General features: G+C 39.1%; 2 protein-coding genes across 2 annotated transcripts; both read left to right on the forward strand.

Annotated features, from left to right (window-relative positions):
* Nucleotides 1–145: 145 nt before the first annotated feature.
* On the forward strand, nt 146–2374 carry arl6 (ARF like GTPase 6; the record flags this gene model as incomplete). Its single annotated transcript, XM_083901154.1, has 7 exons — nt 146–265; nt 385–446; nt 568–636; nt 706–800; nt 1416–1545; nt 1740–1795; nt 2349–2374. The coding sequence occupies 7 exons, from the start codon at nt 146–148 to the stop codon at nt 2372–2374; spliced, it is 558 nt and encodes a 185-aa protein (XP_083757280.1).
* Nucleotides 2375–7295: 4921 nt separating this feature from the next.
* Nucleotides 7296–13656, forward strand: LOC310936935 (high-affinity choline transporter 1-like; the record flags this gene model as incomplete). The annotated part of the gene is made up of 8 exons (XM_083901099.1): nt 7296–7479; nt 8526–8639; nt 8885–9040; nt 9152–9300; nt 9682–9825; nt 10580–10733; nt 11640–11857; nt 12988–13656. The coding sequence occupies 8 exons, from the start codon at nt 7296–7298 to the stop codon at nt 13654–13656; spliced, it is 1788 nt and encodes a 595-aa protein (XP_083757225.1).
* Between the last annotated feature and the right edge of the window lie 4140 nt (nt 13657–17796).

Raw genomic sequence — 17796 nt, forward strand, 5'->3', positions numbered from 1 at the left:
CTTTATATGTTCTTCCGTCTTGTTTTCGCTTTGGAATTGTAACTGCATTTTGTCTGAAATAAATATTAATGTAACGTAACGTGGCGGTGTGTGTTGTCTTTTTGTTTTCAGATCACGCTGACAGCTGATGGTCGCTGGTTCGCCAATGGGGCTGTTTGATAAGTTGGTGGGATGGTTAGGCCTGAAGAAGGAGGTGAACGTTCTGTGTCTCGGCCTGGACAACAGTGGGAAAACCACCATCATCAACCAGCTCAAACCCTCCAATGTAAGTGTGAATTTTAAAGTTACTTTGTTGTAATTATGCCATGCTTGTTTGCTTTGTTCTGCATGTTTACTGTTGCTTGTGTGAGCTGCTGCTGAGAATACACTGCTTTTATCTTTCAGGCTCAGGCGCAAGACATCGTCCCAACCATAGGTTTCAGCATAGAGAAATTCAAGACATCCAGGTAGATGTTATCACTATTTATTATGAGATTTTTCCAGTTGGTCTTTTCTAGATATTTATATTTGTGGCAATTTGATATATTTTTTTTTAACGAGTATGATCTCTTCTCTCCTCTCCTCTAGTCTTTCCTTCACAGTGTTTGACATGTCTGGTCAAGGCCGGTACAGAAATCTTTGGGAACATTATTACAAGTGAGTCTTTGTTATTTATGCTCTTAATATGCATTTGTGGATCTCTAATCCTTTGTTTCGCCTCCTTAGGGAGGGTCAGGCGATCATATTTGTCATTGATAGTGCAGACAAACTGAGGATGGTTGTGGCCAAAGAAGAACTCGACACGTTACTAAATCATTCCGGTGAGTTAATAACCTCTACTCAGCTATCCTGGTTTTATCTTCAGGTTAGGTTAAAGTAACTTTATTCATCTTCTGTGGGGTTTCATGAGGTTTCACTGCCATCTTCTGGAGTTAGGAAACCCCTACACCACCCAGTCTGTCATTTTCTTTTCTCTTTGGTCCTGTTTCCCGAAGAAGAACAGCCACAGTCTTTTCCAACACATCTCGTCCTGTCAACCCTGCTCATCTCCTTTTTCTCTTATTATTTTTTGATACATGTTGCATCGTATCGTGTATCTCCGACAGTTGCCCGTTGAATATTTTCCCATGATGTACATAGATTTACCCATCCTCTACTAGGAACCTTCGAAATAATAGCAGCTCCAAGTTGTTGGCGTCCAGTGCACAACAAACCCACACAAACATAGAGAAAACTTGCACAAATTTTACACAGTAAGGGTTCAAACCCTGGGCCAATTATTCTGTGAGGCAAGAGTGCAAACCACTCTTCCACCATGCTTTCCCCACAGTGCCTCTGTTTATCCTTCTTGGTCCACCAGTTGGTTTTAAGTAGCGCACGCATTGTTTCTGGCTCTTTCACCTGAATGACTTGAGCTGTTTTTTCCCCCACGACAGATATTAAACACAGGAGAATTCCCATCCTTTTCTTTGCTAACAAGATGGATGTCAGAGACTCTCTGTCTTCAGTCAAGGTCTCACAGCTGCTCTGCTTGGAGAACATCAAAGACAAACCCTGGCACATCTGGTATGAACACACGTCAACACACATTTTGCTTGTTTACCCTGTTCCAGTACCACTGAGACATCATGTATCACCCAGACTGAAGTGGCAGATAATGAGGATGTTAATAGATAATAAATAACACAGGATTGTAATTACATTTTTACAAGTGTTTCTGTCACAGTAAATGCAAAACATACGTTGTTGATTTGTTTCAGTGCCACGGATGCTTTGAAAGGGGAAGGTTTACAGGAAGGAGTCGACTGGTTACAAGGTATGATGAGAGTGGGCGCTGATGACAGTGAGACAAAGTAATGTTTGGTCAGTTAAATATACAAGAATAGCAAGAATTATGTTTATGTACAGCCACTACAGTTAAATACAAAACATTTGAGGTTGAGTAGTGTGTATTTTTCTATGACAGATGTCGATACTTTGGCCTATTTTCTTTTTTTCCCTCCATCTAATAAAGTATAATTGTTAATTAACTTCAGTAACCAGTTATTGACCGACACTAAAAGTCTGTCTCTCCGCACTGCAGTGCCGTTATATACCGTATTTTCAATAAAATAAGGCATAAACAAAATATTAAATACAGCACACAGGTCACCTGAAAACAAACCAATAAAACCCTTTGGAGCAAAAATTTTAGAGAAATGTCAAATATCAGCCTTTATTTTCGATGCACTTATCAGCTAGTTGACATATTTGAATGAATATTTTGGTCATTTCAGTGTCAATTTCTGTCAGAAAACATCCAATCAGACATTATCCTTGAGTCTCTCAGTGCTTTCGTACTCTGAACATCAGTATTTTGTTTTCTCTAGATCAAATCAAAACCATGAGGACATGAAGATCCGAGGAGCAGAGACACACAAGTATCCACATCGGTGGGAGTCGTACGTAAGACGTGACCATGTTGTTTTTAATCAGGTATGGAGATGGTTCTTGGATGTGTGGAGTTTGATGGACAAACAGCAGCTCCCTGACTTTCTGTATTGGGCTGTGAAGGTACTGCAGGTGGGTGGGAAAATGGCCATTAGTTTTGAAATATCATACAATATTCCCAGTCAGTTTTCAAGTTCTCAGAAGCATGAGATTTAAAATACACACTGTTCCTTTGTTTATACATATCTATAACACGTCACCACATTTGTGACAGAATAAGAAAGAATAGAAATCCTATTAAATATTTTGTTGGGTAGAATTTAAAATACAGTCTCCTAAATTATCAATGTTCTGTATATTTTAATTTCCATGGTTTCCACTGGCTTCAACATGACTCAGAGAAGTAATTCATAATTTATTTAAATCTTCAGCAGAGGCTAATGTCCTCCTCGTATGTGTTTGACTCTCTCACAGTGGCTCCGTCTCACTGTCACATTAAAAACAAACCTTACTATCGCTCATTTTTGACTTGCAGCTAAATCTAAACACTGCTCTGCTTGAACACTGCTCCTTTTTAAATAGCTGTGAAAACACATTTTGTATATTGGAGATTATATTATATAATTGTCTGCCACTTAGACGGCTTTTTGTACTAGATTGTGTTGTACATACTGTACTTCTGGCAAAGTGAATAGAAAATAATGAATTTGTCAACTATTGACTTGTAAAGAATGAGTTAGCCTGTGTCGTTTGTTTCAAACTCAAAATGTGGTTATTGATAGAGGAAGAATACGCACGTCGTCGAAAGGGAGGTAGAGCTCATGTATTTACTCCTTTATGATAAGTTTTGTCCTAAATAATTGAGCTTTTAATGTGCTAAAAACCTTTTTCTGTGAGGCTGATAAATCTATAGATGGCCCATCTGTGTAAATGATTGGTTTCTGGCACTTCTGTAATACATTACTCAAGGATTAAATGGCCCGGGCTCAACCTTCTTTTTTCAAAATATCTCACTATGAAGCTTATTTTCACCTAGATTTTATATTTGCCTTATATTAAGTCATTGTTAAAGCGTTCTCGTGGTAATTTATAACAGACTGAAGCTTCTGTAGAGTTCAAAATGCAAGTGTATGTTCATACCACCTCAAATCTTGCATTAAAAGTGAACAGATCACAGCATGTGCTGCTTCTTTATTGACCTCCACCAAGGAAGTATATGTTTTCGCCAGAGTTTGTTTTGTCTGTCTGTCTGTTAGCAACAGTAAGAAAAAGTCGCAGTCGGATTCGGATGAAATTTTCAGGAAATCACGATATCACTATTTTTACGCTATTTTGTAAGCACTGAGCTGCCTTGGTGGAGGTCTGGAGGTTTTATAGTTATGATGCTGTGGTGTTTCCACAGCTCCGTCACAGCGAATAATCCCTGTTTTTGAGGAATAATTGACAAAGATTTGTGGGAAAAGCGTGGTCATGTGGTGACTTCTCAATGTTTTTGTTTGATTTTCTGATAGATTTCCTTATTGGTCTCATATTTTTTTCTATCTACCTGGTAAAACATAAACAATTTGATAATAACAAATCAATAGAAACGTGCTTAATGAATTATGATCATTCACTCCAGTCTGTATTTTACATTTTGTAAATGACAACAAATCTGATCATCAAGTTTCTGAAAACAAAAGCAGCCAATGCTCAGACAGCGATGGATTGATGGACTCAAATTTAAGCCCTAATCTTGGTGATAATTCCGTTACTTGTAAATGGATGTGGATCAGACAAAATTAGACAAAATTCCCTTTAATTTTGTGAATTTAATCTATATATTTGGGAAAGACTATGAAATAATTTCATTTTCAACAGATTCACCAAGTCAAGTCAGTCAAGTCACAAACTAAACATTTGCAATGTCAAGCGCTTGGTTGTTTCAACTACAGCTGAAAATTCTGCTTTTGTTTTTATGTCAGTTCAATTTCTTTCCCATCCTATTAGTTGTACATCATGTAACCCTCCTGTAGCAGAGAGAATCAGACACTGTCCTTTTTTCTCTACCACTGGGGGGCACCCCAGTCCTAAATATTCAAATCCTTCACACACCTGAACTGGCTTTAACACATCATGTTGATTTCACCTCGACCAAACATTCAGATGAGCAGAAGATAAAGATTTTTAGTTATTATTATGAGTTATATTTCTTCACAGTCTTTATAAATTTAAATTGAAGATTCTTCAGAGCACACATTTTAATGTAGCTTCATAGAGTACAGATTGTCCCTTTAAAATGCTGTAATGTGACACACACACACACACGCACACACACACACACACAGACATACACTGAGTTGACTTCCATTCATTTTTTACAGCATAACCTGAACCAACAACAATACAAACCCCTAACCACTCCCTCAGAACTGACACTCTGCCTCATTAGGACCAGGTTCTGGTCTCCATGAGGACTACTGGTCCTAACAAGGTCAGTGTTTATGACAGAAAAGCTCCTAAAGAGGTAACAAACACACACACACACACACACAGAGACATCTTGAGCGCTGCCAACAACAGCTGCTCATTAAACCTTGAGTCTCTTGGCACTGCAGGATTTATTCATTTAAACATAAACATATATTTTAGATCGTTGGCGAAGAACACGCTTCATTTTGAAAACCGTGTTGTTTACAAACTATGTTTGATGTGATGACACAATAAAGTGAGTCAGTGTACGTATAGAGAGAGTCCTGGCTTCAGTGTTTGTCGTCTGAAGGTGTCACGACGATCTCATGGTCGTGTGCCAGAGACACCTGAACGTCACATGCTCAAACCCATACAATGAGTAAAAGTAAGATCACATTGATGTTAAAAGGCCACTTCACCCAAAAACCTAGTAAATATCCAGAGATCAATGTGTTATTTGATCATTAGGACAATGGGATTGAAAAAAAATTAAAGTGACAAAAGTGACTGCAATCAAAGAAAATAAAAGCCCCTACATTGTTTGTCACTGTGTTTCTGGCAATTATAACAAGTTTTATGCGTAAAAGAGTGAAATTTATTCTAATTGTTTAACTTTCTGTCTATATATATATTTGTATTTTTTTTTATCATCATCATTATAGAGTTAAACATAAAAGGATGACTCGTTTGAATCTTTACAGGGCAAACAATAGTAAAACAACAATAATGACAATGAATAAATAAATGACAATATCTTGTGTATTGTGTATAAAGATAAAACATAAATATAAAGAAGAAAAAGAAATATAAATTCTGAACACAAAAAACAACAGATGCAGAATAGATGTTGAAATGTTGCAATGGTCAGTGATAAAAATCCACCAAAGAGAAAATGTTGGCCTTTCTGCGTCATGCTGTAACGATTGTTACCAAAAGGGGGCGCTGTTCAAAAAAGCATTTTACTGTATATATATATATATATTTTCCCCCTGATATGTGACTGACCATCTCTGCCTTATGGAGAGAATAACTTCCATATGTTTTTCCCTCCTTTTTTTTTTTAAGTGGGACTGTATCATTAAATCCGTGCACTGCTCTCCACGACTCATCCCTAATTGGGAGCCTGTCACTTTTGACAAGTGCAGCTTAAGATTAAAGGTGTTCAGGCTGCTACAGACCATTAAGTGGACACAGTCCGCTGATACAGTATAGCATACACGGCACATCCTGGAGCGAAAGCGGTGGATACAGGAAACTTCAATGATCATGGATAATTACTCTGAGATGAGGAGCATTTTATGCCTGAGAATTCAGAATCTACCTTTACAGAACCATTTTTTTGGGAAAAGAATCCTTATTAATCCTCCTAAAATTGGAGTATATCTGCTATAAGATGCTGTTAAAGAAAATCAACAGCTCATTCTATGTTTGATGAGGTTAAATTATGTTTTTTTTTTTTTTTTTTAATTAACGCCTTGGATCACAGTTTTCTCCTGCGCAAAGCAAAGAGATCTCCATGACGCGTAAAAGTCCGTTTGGAGTAAAGTGTGGAGCAGAGTTAATTGCTATGTGCAATGTCTAGAAAAGAGAGAAAGAACGTGACAGCGGATAAAAGGCCACATGGAAGTGTAGCTGCGTAATTACAGGCAGCTTTTACGCACCGGGTTTGAGGCAGCAGGAGCCACAGTTCAAGTGGCAGAATATTGATTATTTGATGGTAGACGGGGAAAAATGCATTAAAATTCATGTCCGGCAATTCCATGATTCAGTCTTTTAAAAAAAAACATCCCAGTAAGTGAGTGAAGGAATCTCTCACACCCTCCTCCAGTTGGATCATGGTGCGCTACGCGCTCTGACGTGATTCCACGCGAGGTCCTCATTAATGGAGACGTTCGGTTTCTCTGACGTGTGTTTCGTTCCCGTGACGCCACCTGGGTCCTTATAAGCCGCGGTCAGTCACCCGGGAGACCAGCTTTTCATTGGACTGGTCCTCAGTGTCCACACACAAGAGAAAACACTTCACCGACCAGAGTCTGCTCAGCTCGTCCTTGTGCATCAGCACATGACTGTAGAAATACGCGAGGTAAGTTTTTGCCTTTTTTTTAACTTTCATTTTAAAACAAATCATGCACATTGTCAAGGAGGTCTTATCCTGTGCGTAATTTGGATTTTACGCGCGTTTGTTTGGATAAAGTAAATGAATTGAGGGACTTCAAAGGACAATTGTGATTATTTGTTTAATCTTCTAATAAAGATTACAGTCAAAAGTCACATTAAGGACATTTTACACGTTCTAACAATTGTTTAATAGCCCCAGCGTTTGTGTCAGACCACAGAAAACACAATTAAATGTATTCTTATCTAATTCATCCTTATCCTCCGTGCGCATGCAGGTCTCCATGCATTCCCGCTTCTAGCGGAGGACCGGTGCGACGATGACCATCCACGTAGAGGGACTTGTGGCCATTGCGGTCTTTTACTTACTGATCCTGGTCGTGGGCATCTGGGCGGCATGGAAGAACAAGCACTCCGGGGAGGCGGAGGGCACCGACCGCAGCGAAACCATCATGGTCGGCGGGAGAGACATTGGATTATTCGTGGGTGGATTTACCATGACAGGTGAACAAAAACAAAACAGCTCTGTGCTTTAATTAAAAGTTCGTATTGACATGGGCTTATTTTTTAAAAGTAATATTTGTTATTTTTTTGTAAAATCTAGCATTGATTTTCATCCATTTTTTAATCACTTAACCTTGCTTTAAAACAGTGCACAAGTCTCAAGGTGAATTACTCCATCATGGAGGAAACACAATTATTAGATTAAGTGTTATCATGGAATCATTAATGTAATCCTCTAAGCATATTTTTGGGTTTTATGGTTAAAAAAAAGGATTACATTTATTATATAACGTGTCATTTTTATTATTATGCCAACATCTTTTGCAACATTGTCTTGCACTGGCAAAAAAGGGAGTCATTCATTTATTATGGAGGAAACAACAATATAAGAGTATAAGAGTCATAATTGAATCAAATATCAAATAGATCAAATCATCAGGTTCCCAGAAACGTTACCCGAACGTTAGTATTTGGCTGCACATTTTGTTCCCAGAAAGTTGCTTTGTCACAACCTTCATTCAACATTTAGAGAACGTTCTCTAAAGGTTCCCAGAACGTTGCTTTACTTTTTATAGAACGTGCTTCAAGCATGAAGCATTTGAGTTTTAAATTAAATTATATAGTGGCCAGTTTCAGTTTTTATTGCATATAAAGTGCACTATTCCAAAATGGAGGAATGATATTATAATAAAAGGATAAAAGTGTTGTATACCAAATGTACATAATGGTTAAATAAAGGTTACATTTGTGTATGTCTATATATATATATATATATATATAATAATAATAATGCATTATATATATATATATATATATATATATATATATATAAATCAAAGAAAAAAGTGTCATAATGGAATAGAGTATCTGTTTGTCCTTTATCACCGTGGTAAATTAATAATCCTCAACTCATATAAGCGACAATGTGCTTAAATAAAAAGGATTGCAAACAGGTGTTTGATTTATTATCTTTAGGAAAATCCCATTATATTGTAAATATGGTAAAATTGTGGTGACTTCACATTTTATTTCTTTGTGATATTCAGCGACCTGGGTGGGAGGAGGATACATCAACGGTACAGCTGAGTATGTGTACCTGCCAGATTTTGGCTTGGCGTGGGCACAGGCGCCCTTTGGATATGCCCTCAGTCTGGCTATGGGTGAGTGTTTTCGAACATTTTTGGAGAAATCTAGATGTATATTTTCTGAATCTGTAGATATCATCTTATTTAACAGTTGGAAGAAGAATCCTGTCGTTGTGTTTAAATAGACTTCACTGCGTCTTTTATTTTAATAAATGTACACACCCGGAACAACGAAATGGTCGTCTGTGACAGATTGATGGCCCTGCTTCCAGTTATGGACACATGAATTACCCCCCCCCCCCCCCCCCTGTCTGTCCCAGGCGGCCTTTTTTTCGCCAAGCCCATGCGCTCACGTGGCTACGTCACCATGTTGGACCCGTTCCAGCAGCTGTACGGGAAGCGCATGGGTGGCCTTCTCTTCATACCTGCACTCATGGGCGAGATCTTCTGGTCGGCTGCCGTCTTATCTGCCCTGGGTGAGTTCACGTCACCATCTGCAGCAAAATCACAGTTATACTGTTGTTGTTCATGAATGAACATACGTAACTAACACACATAAAACATCACATGTTTGTTCCTGACCTCAGGTGCTACGCTGAGTGTCATCGTGGACATAAACATCAAGATGTCGGTGGTCATCTCAGCGCTCATTGCCATCTTCTACACCCTGGTTGGAGGACTGTACTCTGTGGCCTACACTGACGTCGTGCAGCTCTTCTGTATCTTTGTTGGCCTGGTAGGTTCAAGTCAAAAGCTGAGAAGATGTACTTGATTTGTGTTTAAAAAATACGTTATAACCTTCTAAAGAATGAGACAGTGAGAATGAGCAGTGTCAGGGCCCAAAAACGGTTCGTCCATTTATTTTGGGGGGCTGCACCAAATCCATAATTTCAAGTCTTTTACTTACTATTTATCAAATAACTTTCATAATATCAAGTTTGGATTCCTTTATCAAACATACATCTCTTGGAAATTGCTGGTGAACCTATTCAAATTAGTATTTCTTACAGAAGTTTTCTCCTGGGATCAGTAGACCTTGAGTTTGTTTGAGCTGAGCTTAAAATGTATCCGCTTAATCTAAATTGTAAGCTGCTTCTGTTGTGTGCTCACCTAACAGTGGGTCAGCATCCCGTTTGCCCTGAGCAACCCCGCGGTGTCCGACATCACAGTGACAGCGGTGAAGCACGTGTATCAGTCGCCCTGGAGAGGCAGCGTCAGCAGCGCCGACACTTGGGTGTGGATCGACAACTTCTGCCTCCTGGTACAGTTCACCTTATTCGTGTCTTTAGAGTTTAGTCCACTGACGCAAGTTCTTTTGTGGGGAAAACGCAGCTTCAATTGATTATGAGTGAAATTAAAGCTATAGTGTGAAGAAGAATTGTCCCCAGTTCTCTGAAACATTAGTGAGGTGAAACAAGTGTTCAAAGGGTGGTTTAGGTTAAGGAAATAACCCAATTTCTCTGAAATACGAGAGAAAGAAACACATTTTCAAAGAGAAATTTAGGTTAAGGGATTATAACCGTGGTTCTCTGAAACTTAAGTGAGGTGAAATGCATGTTGGGAGAGTACTTTAGGTTAAGTAACTGTCCCCAATTCTCTGAAATATACTTGAGGTGAAACTAGTGTTAAAAGAGAAGTTTAGCTTAAGGATATAACCCAATTTCTCTGAAATGCGAGAGAAAGAAACACATTTTCAGAGAAACATATAGGTTAAGGGATTATAACCCCAGTTCTCTGAAACTTTAGTGAGGTAAAACGAGTCTTGAAAGAGAACCTTAGGTTAAGAAACTGGCTCCAGGTCTCTGAAACATACTTGAGGTGAAACAAGTGTTCAAAGAGGCGTTTAGTTTAAGGGATTATAAGCCCTGTTCTCTGTAATACAAGAGAAGTGAAATAAATATACATTGAAATACTTTAAGTTATATAGAGGGACAGATATACATATAATTATGTTTATTTCCTGGGTGAAACCATTAAATTCATTCATTCATTTATTCATTCATTCATTCATGCAGATATGTGGAGGAATCCCCTGGCAGGTTTATTTCCAGAGAGTTCTGTCTGCGTCCTCGGCCACGTACGCTCAGGTCCTCTCTTTCCTGGCTGCGTTCGGCTGCCTCGTCATGGCCGTACCCTCAGTTCTCATCGGAGCCATCGGAGCCTCCACAGGTCAGAGAGCCAGGGTTTTGGCTCCGTGTGTGTGTGTGTGTGTGTGTGAGGGGCGTCTCTCGATGGGCCCCCGCTGCCTCTTAGATCTGAGACACCCTGGTAAATACCAGCTGGTTCACCTCATTTATTATGAAGCAGCCATTTCGTTTAATAACCCTGCTGCTTGTGTAAATATTACATTAGACGGAGGCGAGGGACCAAATTAGAGGTTTGATCTCCAGATTTTCGAGGCGTCAAATGTCTCCGTGTGAGACAAGCGAGTGCACAACTCCTGTTTGGCCATGTGCGGAATGATGAGTCATCTTGTTAAAACACACCATCGCCCAAGTGAAACTTTTCACAATAAAGCAAACGGGGATATTTTTAATTTTAATGCTTAAAGTTCAACCCTTTTTTGGGGGGGTCCAAATCAAATTAAATTAACAAACAGATCATTCCATTTCCTTTTAACAGTAAATGTTTAATGTAATTGTAAAGGATGGCTTTTAATACAATATCCAAGCCATAACAAGGAGTCTTTGTTATGAATTAATTTAAAAACTTAAAAATAAAATAAAACATCTGGTATTGTTCAGTTTTTCGAAAATAATCCACTTTTTTTGTGATTTTTAACAAAACATTTCAGTTTAATTCAATAATACGATACACTTGTGACAAAGAACAACTTTAGTTTTATGTGATTATTGAAGGTTTTAGGAATGTGACTTTTATTCTGACAGCGATTGATCTGATCCTGAATACTGTGCCAGCTCATCCTTACTTATTATGCAAATGTTGTTATTAATGTTTTAATACATTTTATTCTAGAGATGCTGTGCTGTTTTATCAACAATAGCAATTAAAAACTTAGTCGGTTCAGTGTCTTTTTAAAGTGTAAACGAAGAGTTAAATTTCTCTCTTTTCCAGACTGGAACCAGACGACTTACGGCGCCGTTCCTCCACGATTAAAGGACGAAGCAGACATGATTCTCCCCATCGTGCTCCAACACCTCTGTCCACCGTTCGTCTCTTTCTTCGGCCTGGGCGCCGTGTCTGCAGCTGTCATGTCCTCGGCCGACTCTTCCATCCTTTCGGCGAGCTCCATGTTTGCGAGGAACATCTACCAACTCGCCTTCAGACAGTCCGTAAGTTGACACGTGACATGTGTGTGTGTAAGTGTGTGTATATAAAAATGGACGTAGTCTTCCAGTTTGAAAAGTGAAAGCTCAGGAAGTCAACTATAATTAGCAAAGTCTTTTGCTGTTTGTGAAAAGAACTCTGAATGGATGGAAGTCTACGAGGAAATTAACTTCCTTCTCACTTGACTGTTGTAATCAGAAGTTCCTAGATCCTAAATTTCAACTGGAATGACCCCTCAGGTCAGATTTCCACCTTGACAAGTGGGAGCAACCTCAAGAAACCCAACATAGTATTCCAAGATGGCTGCCACTTGCATCAGTAGTAAACACACTCTACTTTTACGGTTACTTGCACTTTTATCTTATATGTTGCACATGAAGTCAGTCGTACAACTGTGGTAACGATGGCTAACAATTCCCAAATTCCCAACTGGAAAGCGACTCAGAGGTGACTTTACTCCCAGCTTCGACTTTCGATGCACATTTTCCTAAAAAGTGAATTGTCTCAATCACTAGTTTCAGGTCGTCTTCAATGGACTCTCCCATTTACAGGAAGATAGACATCAGTGAAATTAAAGCTATAGTGTGTGATTTTGAATATGAAACCATGGTCAGTTGAGTTTAGTTTAACAGTTCCACAATACACTCTCTGTGTGTCTCTAGCACTGTTGTGCTAACAGCTATGCTACAAAAGCTATGCTGGCAAAGTGAGAAGGCAGTGAACTTTATGTTAAGGGCTTGTCTTCGGTTCTCTGAAACATTAGTAAGGTGAAACAAGTGTTGAAAGAGGGGTTTAGGTTAAGGAAATAACCCAATTTCTCTGAAATATGAGAGAAAGAAACCTTGAACATGTTGCTACTGCTACTGACGATGGCTAAAAAATTCTCAACTGGAAAGCGGCTCAAGTCAGAGGGGACTTTGTTTCCAGTTCCGACTTTCGATCGTCTTTAATGGACTCTCCCATTTACAGGAAGATAGATAATATAGTACCTCTGTGACTGACAGCTGGTATTGTCCAATAGGAACTTATGGCTGCAAAATCAAACGAGTCCAAACAGCAATCTGGAGACTACGTCCATTTTCCGTCTCTGGTGTGTTTGCTCCACACTCTCACTTTTCCACATTTTCCTATTTAGGCGTCTGATCGAGAGATTGTGTGGGTGATGCGTATCACCATCTTTGTGTTTGGCGGCCTCGCCACAGTGATGGCACTCCTGACCGGTTCGGTGTACGGCCTCTGGTACCTGAGCTCGGACCTGGTTTACGTCATCATCTTCCCTCAGCTGATCAGCGTGCTCTACGTCAAGGGCACCAACACGTACGGTTCGGTGGCCGGGTACTTGTTTGGCTTGGTGCTGCGTATCGGCGGAGGGGAGCCCTACCTGAAGCTGCCTCCTTTCATCTATTACCCCGGCTGGACCACCGAGACACGGAAGCACCACATGACCGGAGAACTGGAGGAGTTTGTCGCCCAGAGGTTTCCCTTCAAGACCGTCTCCATGGTGGCCTCGTTCTTGGGAAACGTGGCCGTCTCCCACTTGGCCAAGTACCTGTTTGAGAGCGGCAAGATTTCACACAAGTACGACTTCCTCGACGCGGTGGTGTCCAAGCACAGCAGCGAGATCATGGACAAGACGACGCTCGTCGTGCGCGGCAACAATATCGGCCTGTCAGAGATGAAGCCGCGGCTGAGCGTGACCTTGGCGGCCGCCTTCACGCGCCGCGACACGTTGCCCGCAGAAACGGTGGAAGAGGAGGAGGAGGAGTCGTCAAGCCCAGACTCCTCCCACCATGATGAAGAATGACAAACTTGGGTGGGGGGGGGGGGGGGGGGGGGGGGATAAAAAACTAAACATGTGACTGAATTGCCAGAGTGTTGGTTCCTCCGTCGGATATCTTTGGACTATGGAGAGCCAAATCCCGCTCGTAGTGACTGGATATCAGCCAAATGTCAGGATATAGATTAATATTGTAGCAGCTTGCTGATTGGGCAGCCATAAAGCTGTGTTTTTTTGTCACATACATCATTCAACTCACTCATTTCCTTCCTTGAAGCAGTTTGTAGATAAAGGAACTGTTCAAAAGACTCTTAATGGCAACGGCCCAACCGAATCCTTCAGATTATTGTTATATCCGTGGCTTTGCAGTAATTTCTGAGTGGATTAACGTGCATAAAAACTCTTTAAATTTTGCGTGGAGCTCAGGTCTGGTAAAAATGCGATATTGGCATAGTTCCTGGACCCGTGTGTTGCTCAAGGGCTCTATAGCGCCCAACAAAATTGAGTGGTGCCAAATTTCCCGAAACTTGGTGCGAAGATATTTTAGACCAAGGCGAACAAAAAAGTTGACCGTAACCATGACTTCAACAGGAAGTCAGCCATTTTGAATTTTCCATTTTAGTGGTCGGCACCCTACGTAAAAAAAATACTCTTCCAAGCGTTTGTCGTAGTGACATAAAAAATATGAGGGAAATAGTGAGGTCAGGGAACTCGCATGGGGGCGCGAGGGCCCTATCATGACTGCATGCAGTCCTAGTTATGTTCGATTCAGTTTTTATTATCATCACAAAAAAGCTAAATCCTTTTCAAACTTCGGTGAAACAGCAGTTTCGAAACAGACGATTGACTGACAGCACAACCAGAGTTTGGAAGGGAGTTTTGTGCCAATCAGTTAACAGCAATAACCTATACACATATGTTTACCATTTATTGTGAATGTCTGACTGTGAGAGTGTAAGTAAAACAGAATAATATAAAGAAATGATAAAAAAAAAAAAAACCTTTTATTTTCGAGCTGTAATGTGCCATATCGAGGACATCCATTCAGCTTCATCCGCGCGTGTGACAGAGATGTATAAATTCATTAAAAGTGAATCAATTAAGTGAAATATATGTAAAAAGTAGATTGACAGGTCTCTCATGTTCCCGTTGAACACGTTAAAACCGAGTAGAAAATATACAAGCAATAGCTGTTAATGTTCTCTTTACTGTCGAGTTTTTAGAATCAGTGTAAATGAATAATGTTTGAAATTATCTTTTTATTCAGTTGCCTTAAAACCAAGTTCAAGAAGAAAAGGAGCCACAACTGCAGTGAACCATGACTTGAATACGAATGTAACCTCAGAGAAAAGATCAAATTATTATCTGATAGTAGTGCGTCGTTGACTCCATGTTTGTGTACGTTTGTGATTTGCAAAGTCAAACGTGGCAGGTTCTGATTTACATGTTCATTTATGGGCGATGTACAGATTAGTTTCTCTGTGTACATGTGTATACATAGGATGGAAAAAGAAGAGAAGAACATATACTGTAGATATACATATGACGCTGGTATAAATGTTTATTTATTTTTGGTGTCAGGAAAAGATGAAACAATAAAAAAGGGAAATATATAAACTCTACTTTTGTAAAAAAAATATATATTTATCTGTTGTTCGCTGACTTTACTTTGCGAAAATGTGGTTTTAATCATTTAAAATTGGCATTTTTTTCCGATCTTTTTTATTTAACCTTTATTTAACCAGATAAAAGAAGGTTTTTGGCTGCTTCTTTATAAAAAAGATTATTTTCTTTTAAGATGCTGAAAAATGACGTAAAGATCGTTCTTGTTTGTCGTTTTGTTTAATTATTGTAAGTTTAGAGGCTTTTGGTCATAAGAAAAGGAAAAAAAACAGGAAAAAATTACTGAGAATTAATTTTTTCCATTGTTTTCCCTGCTTTCCTTTGCATTTGGTGACATGGACTGACGACATCTTTCATATTTTATTATTTTATTTTATTTTCATAGTTTCTTTCCTCCAGCCCACTTTAGGAAAGCCTTAAACTGCATGTGCAGGACTTTCTTGTCGTTGTGGCCTTTGGGCGATCGGGACGGAGAGACAGACAAACGAGAACATGTCTGAAAACGTGACTAACATCACAATGACTTGACTCACGTCTTTGTCCCCCGTCCATGGCCGCAGTGAAAGACAGCATCTTAAAATAGCTTTTCCCTCCCCGGTTATTTACATTACCTTAAGTGCTTTACTCTCGCTCTGGACGTGGGGGGGAGGAGCCAGCACAGATTGGGTGGGGTTACTAGTGTTGGTCACGCAGAGAGACACGGACTGTGTCGTGAGGGGGGGGGGGGGGTTAGGACGGGGGTAGGACGGGTGGAGCCATTAAAGTCCACCAAGTGCTGAAGAGTGACGCAGATGCCCACCCTTCCTTCCACCATCGTCTGCGTCCTTTTTGCCGTCCTTGAAAACTACGACCAATGCCATAAAACGGAGAGAGGGTGGAGGAAGAGTCTCCTCCTCCTCCTCCATTCATAGAAAGTACCTCAGAGAGCACTCATGATAATTAACAATTACGGAGGAAAAGTCAATCCATTTATTTATGGCTTCACTGATGACGTAGAGATTGTAGGGGGATGGGGATGTGATGTTTGTGCAGCGTAAGTAACACTCACAGATTTGTTTACTCATGTCCAGTTGGTATATTTAGAACGTCCTATGATGTCTTTTCCAAGAGTCTCTGTCTTTCTTTTCATTGTCCTGAATTTGAAAATCTTAAATTCGAAAGTTATATTTGAAATTCAACAGATTTATGCTCCCAACCTGCGTTACCTTTCTCTTTATCTTGGTCCATGTAGAGATTTATTTTTTATTTTTTAACCGTATCTAATCAGATTAAAAACGGACAAGACATTTCTTCTTCATTTATCTTCTACCAACTGTTTGTGTCAATATATATTATTTTTTTCCTTTAACAGATAACAGGGAATTCTGGGAAGCAAAGTTCCACTGTAGAGCACTCTGCCTCGACGTGGACATGCAGATGAGACGCAGAGGACAGATGCTGCGTTCAGATAACACTGTGCAGACTGGAAGAGGCAATTTAATCATTTGTTTTGTCATTATTATAGATAAATGGAATTTTACACAGGGACTCAAATCCACATTGTTTCTATGCCCTAGGTGAGTTTTTTATTCATCCACTTCAAAAACAGCACAAAACAGCATCATAAACATTGTCAAACAGACTTAATGTTTTTTACTTTTTGCCTGAAAAACTCTCCATTTAGACTTTTTTGCTGTGTCTCACATAAATAATTTAAAAGAGGAAAATATATATGTCCTTTTTTTCATGATCACAGTTTTGGCGTAAAACGAAAAGGAAAAGCTTTTGTGAGTCATTGGATGTGCCAAATGGATTAGCTCATATAATTTTAGACTTTTTTTGTTGTAAACAACCGGCCATACATTTGTTTGCATAAATTGCAGATATTTATTATTCCTCCCCCTGTTTGAAAAGCCCAGAATTTGTTATTATTGTAATTGTATTATTATTTAAAATGTCCAGACATTCACAAAAACACGAAAACACAAGTTCTGTCTGGTTTGTCCATTCGGAAACCGTAGAAACAAGGAGGCACAAAATGGTGTCCTCTCTAAAGCAAAAAAATTTGCCGAAAGACATATTTAATATATATATACAGTATACTTATATTTATATATATACACACACACATATATATATGTTTGTGTGTATATATATAAATATATGTGTATATATAAATATATATATATATATTTCAAAGCAATTTCTCACTTACACAAACAAACTTGTGTTCAAGCATATTTTGGTTTTGGCAATGATTTATCTTCCCTCACATGTGAAACAGTAAGTTTTTCAGTAATTAAACACAGTTTAGCAGTCTGGATAATGTTAAATGTAACAGTTTTAGAGAGTATTTAAATATTTTGGAGTTAAATAATACATAAACATTTTTAATTTAACCCTGATTTCCTTCCAATCTCAATTGTTACAATGCCTGTTTTACTGTGTACACACTGCACTGGACCTTTAAGTTAAAATTGATTTTAAGACAGTTCTTTGTCTTAAGACAACAACTTTGTAGGAGACTGTGTTTCTATGTTTCTATGTTTCTGTGAGTACAAATAA

This window comes from Microchirus variegatus (genome assembly GCF_963457635.1).
Source record: "Microchirus variegatus genome assembly, chromosome: 14".
NCBI classification, from domain to species: Eukaryota; Metazoa; Chordata; class Actinopteri; order Pleuronectiformes; family Soleidae; genus Microchirus; species Microchirus variegatus.